At 42.0% G+C, this 15,026-nt stretch overlaps 1 protein-coding gene across 2 annotated transcripts in view; it reads left to right on the forward strand.

Annotated features, from left to right (window-relative positions):
* Window positions 1–8,259, forward strand: part of SMAD2 (SMAD family member 2) — a 68,313-nt gene extending 60,054 nt beyond the window's left edge. For both annotated transcript variants that reach the window (XM_006268946.4, XM_014593952.3), the window contains 3 exons: window positions 509–646; window positions 812–956; window positions 6,341–8,259. In XM_006268946.4, the coding sequence (XP_006269008.1) occupies window positions 509–646; window positions 812–956; window positions 6,341–6,464 (407 nt within the window). In that variant the 3' untranslated portion in view covers window positions 6,465–8,259. The remainder of the gene's footprint in view (window positions 1–508; window positions 647–811; window positions 957–6,340) is intronic.
* The last annotated feature ends 6,767 nt before the right edge of the window (window positions 8,260–15,026 follow it).

Consider the following 15,026-nt stretch of genomic DNA (forward strand, 5'->3'; position numbering starts at 1 on the left):
GTGTGTTTGTAGTTGGTGAAATGGGGATGTAGTGGGAAATGGGGATGTGCAGTGTGAGTGAAGTAACCAACCTGTGCTCCTTTTCTTTGGATGTATGTTACCTTATATCCAACAGTAGTATTTACACCAGTACAACATTCAGCAATAACATTTGATCTGCTGCTTGTTTCAATTCCAAGGCTGACTTCAAGTGGAAAAGCACTTCAGGAATTGACAAGACCTTTGGTTTTGATTTCTTGGTCTCAAGCCATTAAGTCGCAGAATTTTCTCTTATTCTTAACAAATATTGTATAGCATTGCTCTCCGATCCATCATGTTCTTGGAGATGAATTCTACTTAGCCATGTTCTGCTCTGCCTACAAGTGATGGTCCTAGAGATAGAAAACCAATCAACTTTGTAGTGCTAGCTAAGAAGTTGATTCTTAGTGAAATAACGAAGTTTTGGGGGTTTTTTATGTCCAGCGCTTTAGGTCATTTTGTAACCAAACTTCTATGAATTTTGTTTCAGGAAGGGGCGTGCGTCTGTATTACATTGGCGGGGAAGTTTTTGCCGAGTGCTTAAGTGATAGCGCAATCTTTGTTCAGAGCCCCAATTGCAATCAAAGATATGGCTGGCATCCTGCAACTGTGTGCAAAATCCCACCAGGTAAGAGAGCTGTGCAGGTCGTGTTAATCAAGAAATCCTGTAAACTTAAGCGTGTGTTGCATCCCTGGTAACTTCTAGCAGGGGCTCTTCACCTTTCAAACTTCTTTGTAACAATTGCAAGTAAACAGAAGCTGCATATCCTTAGACTTCTCTTTCTTTTCATAGGATGCAACCTGAAGATCTTTAACAACCAGGAATTTGCTGCTCTTCTGGCTCAGTCTGTGAATCAGGGTTTTGAAGCAGTGTATCAGCTAACTAGAATGTGTACCATAAGAATGAGCTTTGTTAAAGGATGGGGGGCTGAATACAGGTATGAAATGCTATTTTTCACCCTTAAAATTTAGGTTTAATGAGTTTCCTTTCCGTTCCTCTGTTCCACAGTGCACTACTCTTGTCCAGCTTGAAAGGCATGTGATTCTGTGTTCAATGTTACAAATATGCTCTTGTGGTAGATAAAATGAGATTACTCATATCCCTTCATGGGATTCCTAATATCCTTGTGGGTCAGTATGTTAATGTGGGGGTTGGCACCCTACAGCCTCAGCTCATCAATAGACTGGATCTTGCATGCAGCAAATCAAGGGATCCAGCACACTCTAGCCACAGCAGCAGTGGGGGTATCCATGGGAGGGAGGTGGGGGGGGGGTGTCCTTGTGCCTGCCACATTCAGTTTATTCTCTGCTGCAGCAGGGGAGGCATCTCCAGGGTCCCAACATCTGCCTTTTTCTTTCTATTCCCTTTACAGTTGATTGTCAGGAGATGTGGCCTATGGCAGGGGCTTGGCTGCAAGCAGCAGCCTGTGGCAGCAAAAGGTTTCCAACCCCTGTAACTAGTGTGTTTGGTATTGCAGGAAATTACCTGGTGTGCTAATGGTAGGGTGCTTTTTGTATGTAGAGTTTCCTGCTTCAGTCATCAGATCTTGCTGGTTGCTTTAGAATCACTCAGTCCTCCATCTGGTGCTTTTGAATCCTGTGCTACATTTACTTGCCTTTTGTGAGACCTACACAAAACCATTGTGTCTCAGTGCTGCTCTGTAGGGAGTATAATGAGCTGCTTAGGATGCAATGTTAAAAATTGGAGTGACTTTTCAGTTAAGTGCATTATGCAGAATAAAACAGCTGGAGAACACACGTTTGGGGGTTGGGAAATACTTTGGAACTCATAGTGGAAAAATGATGCAGGAATATGATATAACTCTGTGTTTTTGTACAGTAAAACTGCTAAAAACAGTTTTGTGAGTGGAAAGTTGTTCTCCATTTATTTGAATTTATTCCAATCATCCATTCGTATTAACACAAATGAAAATTTCTAGTTTTAGAAATAAGCACTGTTTACAAAGTCTAGGAAGGGAATTTAAAAACAGCAGTATCTGACTGACTGCCTGAGCAGTCAAAAAGGAAAATTACTTTTAGCTATGGAGAAGGGGTTGTGTGGTTGTTTAAAATAAGTCTCCATGCCTCCCATAGTTGCCTACTGAAAGAATAAGGAGTTAACATGAGCACATCTCTGCAATGCGCGATTACCTTTTAAAGTGGAGTTTTTTCAGATTTCAGGTTTTTTGGGGGGGGTTTAATGTTGCATAGGTTCCATTATAAGCTCTACTTCTTGCTTCCTTTATCAGCACATGAAACGCATCTGTTTTTTAAACCCAAATTTCAAGTTGCAGGGTTGCGTTGTTGGATAAATTAGGCCAATTTTGTGAAAATGTAACTTAAATGTGGAATTTTAACAGTCGAATAAGCTGACAATTCTTTTTGTCAGAAAGAAGTACATGAGAAAACTAGCAGCAGCCTAAGGAGTTAGGGAGTTGCATCCAAAGGAATATGCATTCATTTGCACAAAATGAAGAATATTAGGGCTGGTAGACCAGTCAACTGACTGGTTAAATGTTGTCAGTTGACTCTGTATTTTTTTTTTTTGACCAGTCAAAGATTATAGCAGTTTCTTAGGGAGTGAATGTTTTACAGTTTTCTTGACAAATAAGATTTTTCTAATTTTTGGACATGTTTCTTAATGGAAAATTTATGCTTTTTCTGTGTAGTATTTGACTGTATTTGCATTTTTTTTACAATTTTTGACTGATATTTGACTGGTCAATTGACCAAACTTTATTTGACCTATCAAATAAATACTCAACCCTATAAAATATTAAAATCAGGATAGAAGAATATGATTAAAATAGTGAGTTCTGAAGCTTCAGTAAGAAGGAATGCATTGAAGGGAGTACAGTAAAGAAGAATATTTCTCAAGAGGGAAAAAATTGAATTTTAGATGGCTGACAGGTCTTCATAGAGCCGTTAGGTTTTGCTAGATGCAATAGAGACACAAATGGGAGAACACAGTGATTACACAGTGAAATGGAGGTAGGTTATTTTCTTGGCATCTGTGTGCATTTATACATGTGCTCCAAATGGGTGCAGGGGGGATACTCTTTAATTAGAGTGGCTCCAAGAGCCAGTCTTATTAAAGCATCCGGAGTGTCTCCTATATCAGCTCCCCATGCTTAAAAATGGCGGCTGGGGCACTTAAACTGAAGTTTATTTGAGCTTTAGTTAAAGCACCCCTGCTGTCATTTTTAAGCATGGGGATGCTGATACATGAGACACTGCAGTAATTGCCATGCTCCAGCAGACTGGATTAACCAAGCCTGCTCTGATGTGCTGTAATTACAGCGTGTTGGAGCAGCCTCACTGCTCATGTGTAGGCGCCCAACATATTTGACAAAATGTTGATACTTTTGGGTTACTAATAGGTAATAAACAGGATGAAATGGAATATAAATGAAACATCGTTTTGCCTTGAAATGTTTCAGCAAATCCATCCTATATTTTGTTAACAAACCAAGCCATTATCAATTAGGTACAAGCTAATAGCTTAGGTACCCGAGTTAAAATTTCTTGTCTTTATCTACCTTTACCAGTGGTACTTAAATATGAGGCAAGATGCATGAATAGAATTGATCCTATTTATGAGTCCAATCAAATGTTTCTTCTCTAGGAGGGTAAAATTGAACCAGTGCCTGTGTTTAAGTATATTCTAGATCCATGGTGCCCAACCTTTTTTGCTCTGTGGGGTAGATGACTCATGCACGGTGGGTCTACAGACTTCATGGCCAGGGCCCAATCAGGTGCATACTTAATTGGGACTCCCCCAAACTCCACGGTGTATGTTGGCTGTGGCCTTATGGGGAATTGAGCCTGCCACCTTAGCCCCAGCCTCGTGCACTGTGGCTTGGGTGCTGTCACCCCACCCCTCCAGGCCAAGCTGCTTCGCACACTCTGGATTGGGCTCTGCCATCTGCCTCAGGCCAGGCCCAGGTAGGATCAGGCTTCATTGCCCCCTCCTTCACCATGCACACAAGATTGGCTCCCTTGCCCTGCCCCAGCCCCCATATACTCTAGATTGGGCCAAGCCTCTCTGCATGCACAGGCTCAGGCCCTGCTGCTCCAGCTCCATGCCATCCTTATGGGACCCTGTCGCCCACCCCTGTGCTGTAGGCCGGATCCCAGGTGCAGAGTCATGTCATCTGGCCCAGGGCTCTTGGAAATTTGTGATGAAGGAGAGGTGGCAGTGTTAAATGCCACTGCTCCCCCCCCACCAAGTATCCGGATCTTTGAGGAGCCTTGAGGGCTGCATCTGGCTTGCAGGCCAGGGATTGAGCATCCCTGCTCTAAATGGTAGCAAATTTGTTTAACTTGGTGAGAGAGCGCTCACTTTTTGGTCGATCGAACATAAGGTCTCCACTCAGTACGCTTCTATGGATAGAAGATTTATCTAGATTTCAGAAGGCAGCTAAATGACTGTACTTCTTCAGACTCATAAAGTTAAATGGTTGATACCTTGGACAGATCAAACTAAGAGAACAGTGGTTCAGATCAGGAAGATGGTGGTTGTTTAGTGTGGTGAATGGGAGCCCCATGCTGAGGAAACAAGACATTTACATTAGTTCTCCTCCTAGAAGATTTTTGAGATATTTTCCTTGGATTCAAGTGTACAGTATCAATCAAAACTGTCCAGAACCTCCTAATGGAGCATGAACCCTGGCTTGCTTCTTGTCTTAGAAGAGTGGGGGGCCACCCTTTTTGGCAGGCGTGCTGCAAATGAGCCCCGCACCCTTTCTGAGTACCACTCTGATCCCCTTCCTCTTCCCAGTCTACTGCTCTGCTTTCTGTTCCCTATTCTGTTCTCTATGCAATCTTCTGCTCTGCCTTATGCTTCCAGCGCTGTCTGTTGCTGTGCTGTCTGTCCCCTTGCTGAACTGTCGTGCCACACACACAGGCTGCCCATGCCACTTGTGGCACTCGTGCTGCAGGTTGGCCACGCCTGTCTTAGAAAATTTGAAACTACAAATAGCAATCACCTGAGTCCACTGGGTCAGTGGTTTTCAATTTTATCTTTGCTTCCTTTTTTGTACAGAAAGGTAGGGGAAAAAAGATTGTCCACTTACACTGAGGGTAGTAGTTCTGGTGCCAAATAGAGAGGCATGAGGACTGTTTGCCTAATAGCTGACTTCATTGCATTATACCTGAATTTGGGGCCACTGCAAATGCTTAGCAGAACTGAATTAGCAGCTGATGTGATTTCCTACATCGTGAGCTTGGGGAAACATGCATGGGCTCCACTGTCTGCAGGATGAGGCCTCTCAGGTATGTTATGTCCAGTAGGATAGTATTAAATTCTCACTTTGAGAGGTTGGGGGAGGAAGTGCACGGAGGAGGAAACATCTTTGATTTAGCAGGCCTCTATATCAAGGCTATATTATGAGTAGGCTGCTTTAAAAGCTCAGTAAAACTTTGGCAATATTGTGGCTTTTGTAGGTGTGTTTACTAAATGTTTGGTATGTGGAAAAACATGGTTAACCCTGTATTGTAGGGTAGGGTAACGTACAATTTTGATTGAGGTTATATGATTGAAGAAAATACAGTGGAAAACAAATGTAGAAGTATGACCAAATGGCAGGAAATCAGATACGAAGTTGTTGTTTCTGTAAGATAACACTACTTAGGCCGCCTAACCACATGGCTTGTTACCGTGTACTGGTTTCTGATAAAATTGAGCACAGCTTCCTTATGTTTTTCTCTTTGAGGCCACTTGAAAAGGCAGATTCTTCTCATTCTAGAGAGTGTTATTGCTGTTCTGCTTTGCTGTGTTGGCCAAACAGAGCTAAAGGTTTCTATAACTCATGCACAAATAACTGTGGGCCAAGTTTTAAACAAGTACCTCTACAGCACCTTCAAAGCCAGGGGATTACTTATGCTTCACTTGTAGTGTACAGATTTATCCGCTGGATGTTTTAATACTACTGAGCCTATGAGAAGGGGAGAAAATCCTGTTTGACAATTGTGTAGATACCGCATGTGAAGACGGGGCTATCTAGTTTTGAAAAACGAACACAGAGTCCTGTATACAAGTAAAGCTACTTGCCTTCTGATATGACAGTTGGGACAAATTCCATAATGCCTATTTAAACCTTTATTTAGAGTAGAACTGTATTTTAGGTAGTGAGATCAGCTTGAACACCAAAATTCAGTGATGCATCTTCTACATGTTTGCATAGATACTCTGGGAGAGAGATTATTATACTACTCAAGTCTCCTTACTCTTGATGAAGAACATGTGACTCTGTGGAAGCCTCTGTGTTGGCTCCCAAAGGTGTTTCATTTAATTTTTTTTTTTCCCCTCTTCCCTCTCCAGACGGCAAACAGTAACAAGCACTCCTTGCTGGATTGAACTTCATCTGAATGGACCTCTACAATGGTTGGACAAAGTATTGACACAGATGGGCTCCCCTTCAGTACGCTGTTCCAGCATGTCGTAAAACTCCCTTCCTCCGTTACCAGTGGACTAAATATCAAGTCCCACCAACAGACTTAATATAACAGCTCGTCTGTCGTAGTATTTGTGTGTGGTCCCCATGAACTGTTTACTATCCAAAAAAGGTTTTTAAAGAAAAGAAAACAGCACTTGAGGTCTCATCAATTAAAGCACCTTGTGGATTCTGTTTCCTATACTCTGATACTAGATGAAATTAGTGTATAGAAACACCTTCTTCAGAAGGAAGAAGGGACAGTTCTAAAGACTCTTAATGGTGTTTTATTGGGTATATAATTGAGTGTCCTAAAGGTTTATCAATAACATGAATAGTTAAGTATACATACAGGTAAATCAGAATATTGTGCTGTTCTACATTTTTTTTTTTTTTATGTTCCCATAAGTAGACGTTCTGCTTTTTGATTGATTGGGGCAAATCTCATACAGTTCCAAGTCTCTTTACTCCTTTATTCTTTTATATTTTTTATATACGCAGGTTTTCAAGTTGTCCTAAGGTTAAAAAGCAGACTTTCCTTGTAGAAACGCTTAACTTTCTTGCTGCGTTCTTTAAAAAAAAACACAAAAAAAATTCCTCCTTTGGAAGGCAAAGAAATTGCCTGAGTTAGGTCTTTGAAATCTTAGACACTTTGTATGCTTAATGAGGCCTAAAATGAATTTATTTTGTAAATTCTGAGCATCCATCACACTAGGAGTCTACTTCTTCCCTACCCATCCAAGTTAATGCATCTATTGCCGGCAATAGAGGCACTGACACTGCCAGCACCAAGACATTTGTGACTTTTTTTTTCTTGTACCTCAGATCATTAAAGCAAATACTTTTTTATGAAATGAGAATGTATATTAGTATTAAATACTTGTGTAAACACACAAGCTTATTGGCTTACCCCTTAAATCTCTCTTAACTAGAAATGTCACTAAAATCTTGATTTTTATTTTATGACGCCAAAAACCCTTGAAACAACTTTTCCCAGGGATAATCTAGACTCTTCCATGTAGGTTTTAAATAGATGCAGCTTTTTAACCTATTTCAATAACAAAACTTAAAACTTGATCTGAGTGGCTTTGTATGGCTTAGCCAGATCATATACATTCATTATGCCATAATGGGCCTTGTTGTAAAAGTAGTTGCTTCTGCAAAACCTCTAGGATAGTGGTTGCTGAGGTATGACCAGCAAAGGAAGACTTCTAGGTTCTTCATTACAGCGCATGTTATTGTGAACCCTTGGACACTACAGTCACACCATACTTAAAAATTATTCTGAATTATATTCTACAAATAAGTCTGGGTTGGGGAAGGGCTGGGAAACTGTATAGAAGGGTTATTCTGACTTGAAAAATATACATCTTACTAACAATCTTGTGATCTAGCTGTCTGTCATTCTTTTGTTATTGTGGCAGTAGCAGGATTGCCTTTTGTCTGTTTTTCCCATTGTTTCATCCATTACACTAGTACTGTACTTTGTAAGTACAGCTAGTGATAACTTAGCTTTGAGAACAAAAATGTGGCCAGTGTTACAACTTTTAATCCATTGACTGAATTAAAGATAGTGATGGATATTTTTATGCCATACATAACAAATACGGCATAGAAGCAATACCAAAAATTAAGCCTTGAAAAAGTGGGCCAGATAATTTTTAAAAATTGGCAAAGCAGTTACCAGTTTGTGCTAGTTTTACCAGTAGACTAATGCATTGGTAGAACTTGTGAACCTAAGAAATAAGCTTCATGCGTGTTGCATTTGCCTAATATGTGAATACACTAATAAAAGTTTTAATTCTCATGATGGTGGTTTTGTTAATGTTTGATATCATGTATATTTACACACATGCATGTGCAATTTTAATGAATTACCTCCTCAAAGAGAACTTGCCTGAAGTCTGAACATACAAATGCACTAGCAGAGCTGCTCTGATTCCTTCAGTCTTCTATGTAGCCCCTGCAGAGTGGGATTAAAATAATGCAGCATTCGGAAGAAATTCCAATGCGAGATAAGTGTATGTATCTTATTCTCACCGGTAAAAGGGAGAGAACTGAATTCTGAAACTGAAAGGGAATCGAAGTAACAGAATTCTCACAATGAGGTTATCTAGGCATATATTAGACAGCAGTCAGACTTAAAATAGCATTAAAATTTTTATGTGGTTTCGGAACTTCTGAGTCTCATTTTGCATCTATATTGTATGATGGGAGACTTTAGAATTCTTATCTGGAGTAGAAATAAGCCTTTTTTCACTGAAAATCCAAACGGCATCAAGTGCTAGGTCAGAATGGTTGCTTTTTCTGAGCTAGATAAGAGGCTGTCCGGGTAAAAGAATGTTTCTGCCATCACAAACTGCATTTATGATCTGTCTGAAACTTGGGTCAAGTATGTGACCTAATTCCAGTGTCTCATTACTGTGGATTCTTTTTATTTGTTCTCTTTCAGCTTTAGTGATATTGCTCACTTTGCCTTGAACAACACTACAATAACCCTGATTGTAGACTTTTTGGCGCCTGTCCCTAATTGGCATACAAGGAACCTACCAACAGTATCCATGGACCTGTTGAGTTGCCTGCACACAAGGCTGTCCCATCATCTGTAGGAAAGTCATTTTTTTCTGATTTTAGTAAAAAATCTTAATATGATCTTTGGTACAAGCTCTGTCTTCTGCTAGAGCTACTCCCTGCATTCAGGATGCCTGTCTGCCCATACTTCATTGAAATTTCTTTTGCTAGTCTCTGATTAACTTTCTCAGTCTTCTCTTGTCTCTCAGTTTGTATGCCTTCTGAGGTTTATTCCACAGCTGTTCTGCTCTTCTTCACAATGTGCCAAGGCTTGCCCAGACTTCTCTGTGAAGAATGCTTGTGGCACGCAAGGACTGTCACACAAGCATTTTCTATACTGTGGAAATTGGCCTGTAAGTGATGGAACAAAGTATGAATGGAAAATGGAATTGCTTTGGGGTGAGACTAATAGAAACAAGGAGAAATGGTCTCACATTGCAGCAAGGGAAGTTTAGGTTAGATACAGTAAAAGCTCTGTTATCCGGCATCCATGGAGAATGGGGGGTGCCGGTTATCAAATATGCCAGTTATCTCAGAGTTATACATATCTCCAGCCCGGTGGGTTGGAGGTGTCTTTGCCTATTCGGGCCACTGCCCCTCCAGCCGCATCCAGTGAGCCAGGGCTTTCACTCCCTCGTGTCAGTGTGCCGGTGGACAGGGATGAGGGTCCCACGCAGGCTGCTTTGCACCAGGCCGTGGTCCACGAGGAAGAAGTGGGACTCTGCTTGCGGTGGCGAAACTCGAAGTGCCACGGTGGGACAGTTGCTGGTTAATAGAGCATTCTGGATAGTAAAGTGCTCGATAACATGGCTTTTATTATATTAGAAAAAGCTTTCACATGAGGAGGGTAGTAAAGCACTGGAACAGGCTACCCAGAGAGACTGTGGAATTTCCATCCTTGGAGGCTTTTAAGGCCCAGCTCAACAACGATGATCTGGTTGGGGCTGGTCCTGCTTTGAGCAGGGGGTTGGAATAGATGTGACCTGAGGTGCCTTCTAACCCTCATTTTCTATGATTCTATGATAAACCTTACCTAAAACTATCGAGTCTACTGGTTTATGGTCAATCATATTGTCATCCATTAGAACTCGAAGAGATTTGCTTTATTACTAAAGCCATAACAACCTATATAGTAAGGCACTTCTGATGCCTGGATTCTGGTCTGTTTTGCCAGTATCCTGTTTTGATCTTGAACTGTATTGCCCTCCCCCGTTAGAAACTATGAAATTTGCTTAAAAGCATGAGATTGCAAAACTTTTTCTTTTTCTTTTCTTTTCTTTTCTTTTCTTTTCTTTTTCTTTTCTTTTCTTTTCTTTTTCTTTTCTTTTCCAGCTTCAGCCTTTAAGGACATGCATAGGTCAGATTTTCAAGGTTTTCTTGAAAACCAAGAGACCTTACCCTCTTAAATGAAAGCTGACTTGTAACTTCTCGATTCCAGTAACTAGAATTGAGGCATTAAGAAAAAAAATCAACTATCCCCGCTCCTCCAAGTTCGTCATTAGCTTTAGCTTGTAAAGTTTTTGTAGAGCTTGTAGAGGGTTGGTCTTTCAGGGTATCTCTTTGTTTGTCTCTGTATAGATAATTGCATGAAAGGTCTCACGGCCTGCTACTGAAACGTGCACAATTTTAGAGCATTGTAGTGGTTTTGTGGTTAGGGTGCTGAAAGAAAATGCTGGACATTAAGCCTGTGTGAATAGGCAGCTATTCAATTCGGCTCTGGATCTGGCTGCTTCAGATGCCAGCGATCTGATCCGGAGCTCCGGATCGGTTTCCTGCTTTGATTTGGCCAAAGCGGCTCCAAACCTTCGGAGCCACTTCGGAGATCTGGCCATAGGGTATAATGGGGAATCAATGAAATATCTATAACTTTGTTGTTTTTTGTCTGATTTGGGTGAAACTTGCAGGGGTGGTAGCCTCTGCTGAGAGCATGAAGCCTGCAAAGTTTCAAGAAGATAGGTGCAGGGGTTTGGGGAGACCTGCACCCCAAATTCTTGAAAGCAAAACTCATGCTGCGTGTATCTGTTACACCACAGGGGGCTGAAAACTGCAGGGGTGGTGGCCCCTGGTGAGGCCACAAAGCCTGCCAAGTTTCAAGGAGATTGGTGCAGGCATTTGGGGGGAACTGCCCCTCAAGCTGCTGACAGGCAAAATTCGTGACATAGATGACCCTGTGTGTGTTAAGGCACAGGGTGAAAGCTGCAGGCCTGCTAGCCCCTGCTGTGGCCACGAAGCCTGCCAGCTTTCAAAGAGATCGGTGCAGGGGTTCGGGGTTCTGGGGCCCTGCACCTCTAGCTGCTGCCAGGGAAAACTCGTGACATGGGTGCTTCTGCTGAGAGCAATGCATAAGGAGTTGTCCACCTGTTGGCCTATTCCTAGTCCTAGAATATTGTTGATGAAATGTAGATCTTCCCAGTTTAAGCTTGAGTAGCAACCTTTGAATATGCAAACTACTTATATATTAAACAGGAACATCTTAAAATAACATTCAGACTGCACTTCGTCCTTCTCTGCTTTAGATGCTTTCTCTGTGAGCTCCTCAAGAGTAGGGACTGTGCCACCTCATTTCTTCTGTTTTGTGACCACGCAGCTCTCAATGCATTTCTCCAGCAATATGTTGCCAAGTCTGTAAAGAATGAAGATAGGGCTTCAGAGTTGAAAACAGTTTTTGACATTAACTGTCACCTACTCAACTGTATTTGTGATCTTTTTAATTCAGAGCAAAGTAGAGGCAGCTGGAAGAACAAAGGTGGATGACAAATTCAAGGGCATCACATTATTTTTCAAGACAAAGGTTCCTCCTAAAGCTACGTGGAAGGCCTGGCAGAAGTGGGTGGTATTGATTTGAATGACTCCTTTCATATACATGCGAGAGGATGACAGACAGATGCTTCTGCATCTCTAAGATCAAGCTTGTTCTTTCTCTTTTCAAAGTGTGAAAGTTACAGATAATGCAATGCCATCTGGCTTCATTAATGCTGAAACACTGTCCAGCTCCAGCTGTTTATTTGCCTAAACTTATAACTGATGATACGATTAGTTTGGGGAGTTTAAGCACAGCTTATCAGCTCTGTTGGCGATTGTAATCTTTGTCTATGTGTCCATTTTGATTGAAGCTGGCATTTGCCTTAACTTCCTACCTCGTCTACTCGTAGGCATATTGGACTAAGATTCCAGCTGGCACTGTCATGCTATTGTTTGACAACTCATCCACTTAAATGAGTCTCTCCTGGTAAAGAAATGGCTGCTCCCCAAGGCAAATTAGCTTTTCAAGTTTGAACTCTAGGAGAAGGGTAACTAATGAACAGATAATCTGTTAGGGGACTTGTTTTCACGTCCATGAGGCAAAGCAAGAGTTGCCTAACAAGGCAGCTGGAGCCTCTAAGCACACAGGCATTGTTCAGGGAGGCTGGCTTGGAGTAGGGGCTCTAATTCAAAGGAAATGCTGCATGAAGGAAGGACGGATGCTGGCTTTCTTGAAGGTTTCTACCATAGGTTCAAAGAAAGGGTAGAGATGGAGGAAGGGATTTGGGTAAAGGTGTGAGTATTTTGCTCAGGTCTGTATGATAGTTGTGCTATCTAAGTAATGAGGAACTTGATTCAGAACCCCTGGCAGAGAGATGTTTCTCTCTGTTTTTCACTATCCTGTGGTCCTCGGGTTAAACTGTAAACCCCAAATACCCACAAAGTGGAGCTCTGGAAAAGGGCTTGCTTAAGTGACTAAGGCTTTGGGGAGAAAGGGAAGACAGGAGAGTAAGCAGTGCCCTCGGGGGAGCTTAGGGGAGCCAGGCTATGGGACCCTGTTCCTGTAAGAGGGTAACAGAACCTGCGTGTGAGAGATCCTGGTGAGGCCAAAGGTAGGAGCAACACTGCAGTCTGCTGAAAATGAGGCAAAATAACAATGTATGGGCTCACTGGATTGAGACCCAGCACTGATGAATGTCCAGCAAAGGTGCTTGATTTGGGTTATGTGATTCAAAGGAGCTGCCAGCAAGAGTGAAAGTGTCTACATGGGTGACCAACAATGTTTTGTAATGGGTCAGAACAACCTGGCTCACATCCAAGGTAGACAGGTGTCCTAGCCTGGCCACCACCATCTTCTTCCCACTCCCTAAGTGCAGCACTGGCACAGTTCCTCACTGGCTGGCTGTGGCACGGGCATGGGTGAAGTCCCCGGCTGCTGCCATGCCACCGAAGCCCCTTCACTTTGTAAGCATATGTTGCCAGCCTCTGGCCTAGATTAAAAACAAACAAACTACACCTCCGCCCCCCTCGCCCCAACCCAGCAGGTAGCTGCTTCAGGTAGTGCAGAAGTGATGCAACTACAAAGGTTGGCACAGTGAAGAATTACCGTGGAACCGACGTATGCTTTCCCTAAAGGTATCTGTGAGCTGCTTGCAGATTTGGGGGTTGTTTTATTTAGCTGGAGTAACCAATGTGTGGCAGGATCCAGAAGCAGCTCCAGATGGTTTGTAAGGCTCTTTAAACTTGCACCGCATTTTATTCTCAACAGTCTTCTGGCCAACAACAAGGATAAAGCCAGTCGGCTGGAATTGAGGACCATCACCGATCTCAAGACCTTCTATAAGGCAACTTGTTTGATCTACTTTCTCTGCTGCAAACAGTGCACCTGTCTGAAGAAATGCTTGGAACAAAACCCTACATCATCCTGCAAGCCATTTCTTCCCTTAGGGAGAAGATGAGTTAGAATGAACCATGCATGTGACATTGTTTAATGCCCTGCTGGGAGGGTTTTGGGTACTATAGGGATGGTTTGAAAGCCTATACCCAATGGAAGCCAATCAACTTCTTAGGCTTGTCCCATGTCATTTTAGGGGTTGTTTCCATAGTCTTCCAAAAGTTGTTCTTCCTAATAAATAAATAAATAAAATAAAATAAAAGAAGTCCTTGTTACTACCCAAAAGTCTACTCTTTTGTGGGATTTTGTGATTTAAAGTGCATTTTGTTTCAAGAAAAGCTTGTATCATAGTTTTCAAAACCAAAAGGGAGCAGTATGGCGATCTAGTCCTATGCTCTGTGTAACAAACAGTGGTATTTCTTTAGGACTGGTAAACTTTTTTTTTTTTTTTTTTTTTAAAGCTGATTCAGTGTGTCAACTGAAACTTTTTTGACAGGAACCAGTCAGGGCTGGGCGGCCACCTGCCAGGCTTCCTGCTAAGCTTGCCTCCCCAGCGGCCTTAAGGAGCTGGCTTGCTGATCTAAAAAACCCTGGAAAATTTCATTTTCAGTTTTTCAAAAACCATTTCTGGAAAACTGTTTTGCATATATTTTTGGTTTTTTTGTCTCTCCATTCCACTTCATCATGAAAAGTTCAGAAATGTGAAAGTATCCAGAGGATGGAAATTCTGGTGCTAACTAGCTCTAAATTTTGCCCAGTGATTATTACAAGGATTAATTATACCTGTTCACCCCCTTGAAATGAAAGGATGGTTTTCTAGTCTGCACAAATGGAATAAGAAGGTAAGGTTTTTAAGGAACTTGTGGCATCTGTGTAGCAATGAGAATCAGTAGCATCTTTGGGGTCCCTAGTCTTCCTGAAGCTCGTCTCTCTGGACATAGTAGAAGCTGCAGGACTTCAAGACTCCTTTAGGAACAAGATCTATCCTACCCAATCCATGTGAGGCCATTTCAAACCTTTGTAGTGATGGATCTTGGGTCTTGCTATCTTTCATTCAAAATAAACTTTTTAGCTCTTCTTGGTAAAAACAAACAGTGTTGACCACAACTGACTTCTGCTTTGGGGGAAAATCCTGCCCCTCTTATCTTTTCTTGTAGCTGGGAAGAAGAGATGCAGCCTCAGCCTACCCCATGGATATCTGTCTGCTCCCCCTGGCTCCCTTGACTTAATAAGGTGCTGGTAATTATGATGATGAAAATGGTAGTAAGTTGGAACCCGTGTCTCAGCTTTGTGTCCCCATTGTTAGTGAAGACCAGCTGGAACCCAGTTTGAAATGAGTGGAAGAAACACCAGTTCGGCCGCACTGT

Source organism: Alligator mississippiensis, chromosome 3, assembly GCF_030867095.1.
Source record: "Alligator mississippiensis isolate rAllMis1 chromosome 3, rAllMis1, whole genome shotgun sequence".
Lineage (NCBI taxonomy): Eukaryota > Metazoa > Chordata > Crocodylia > Alligatoridae > Alligator > Alligator mississippiensis.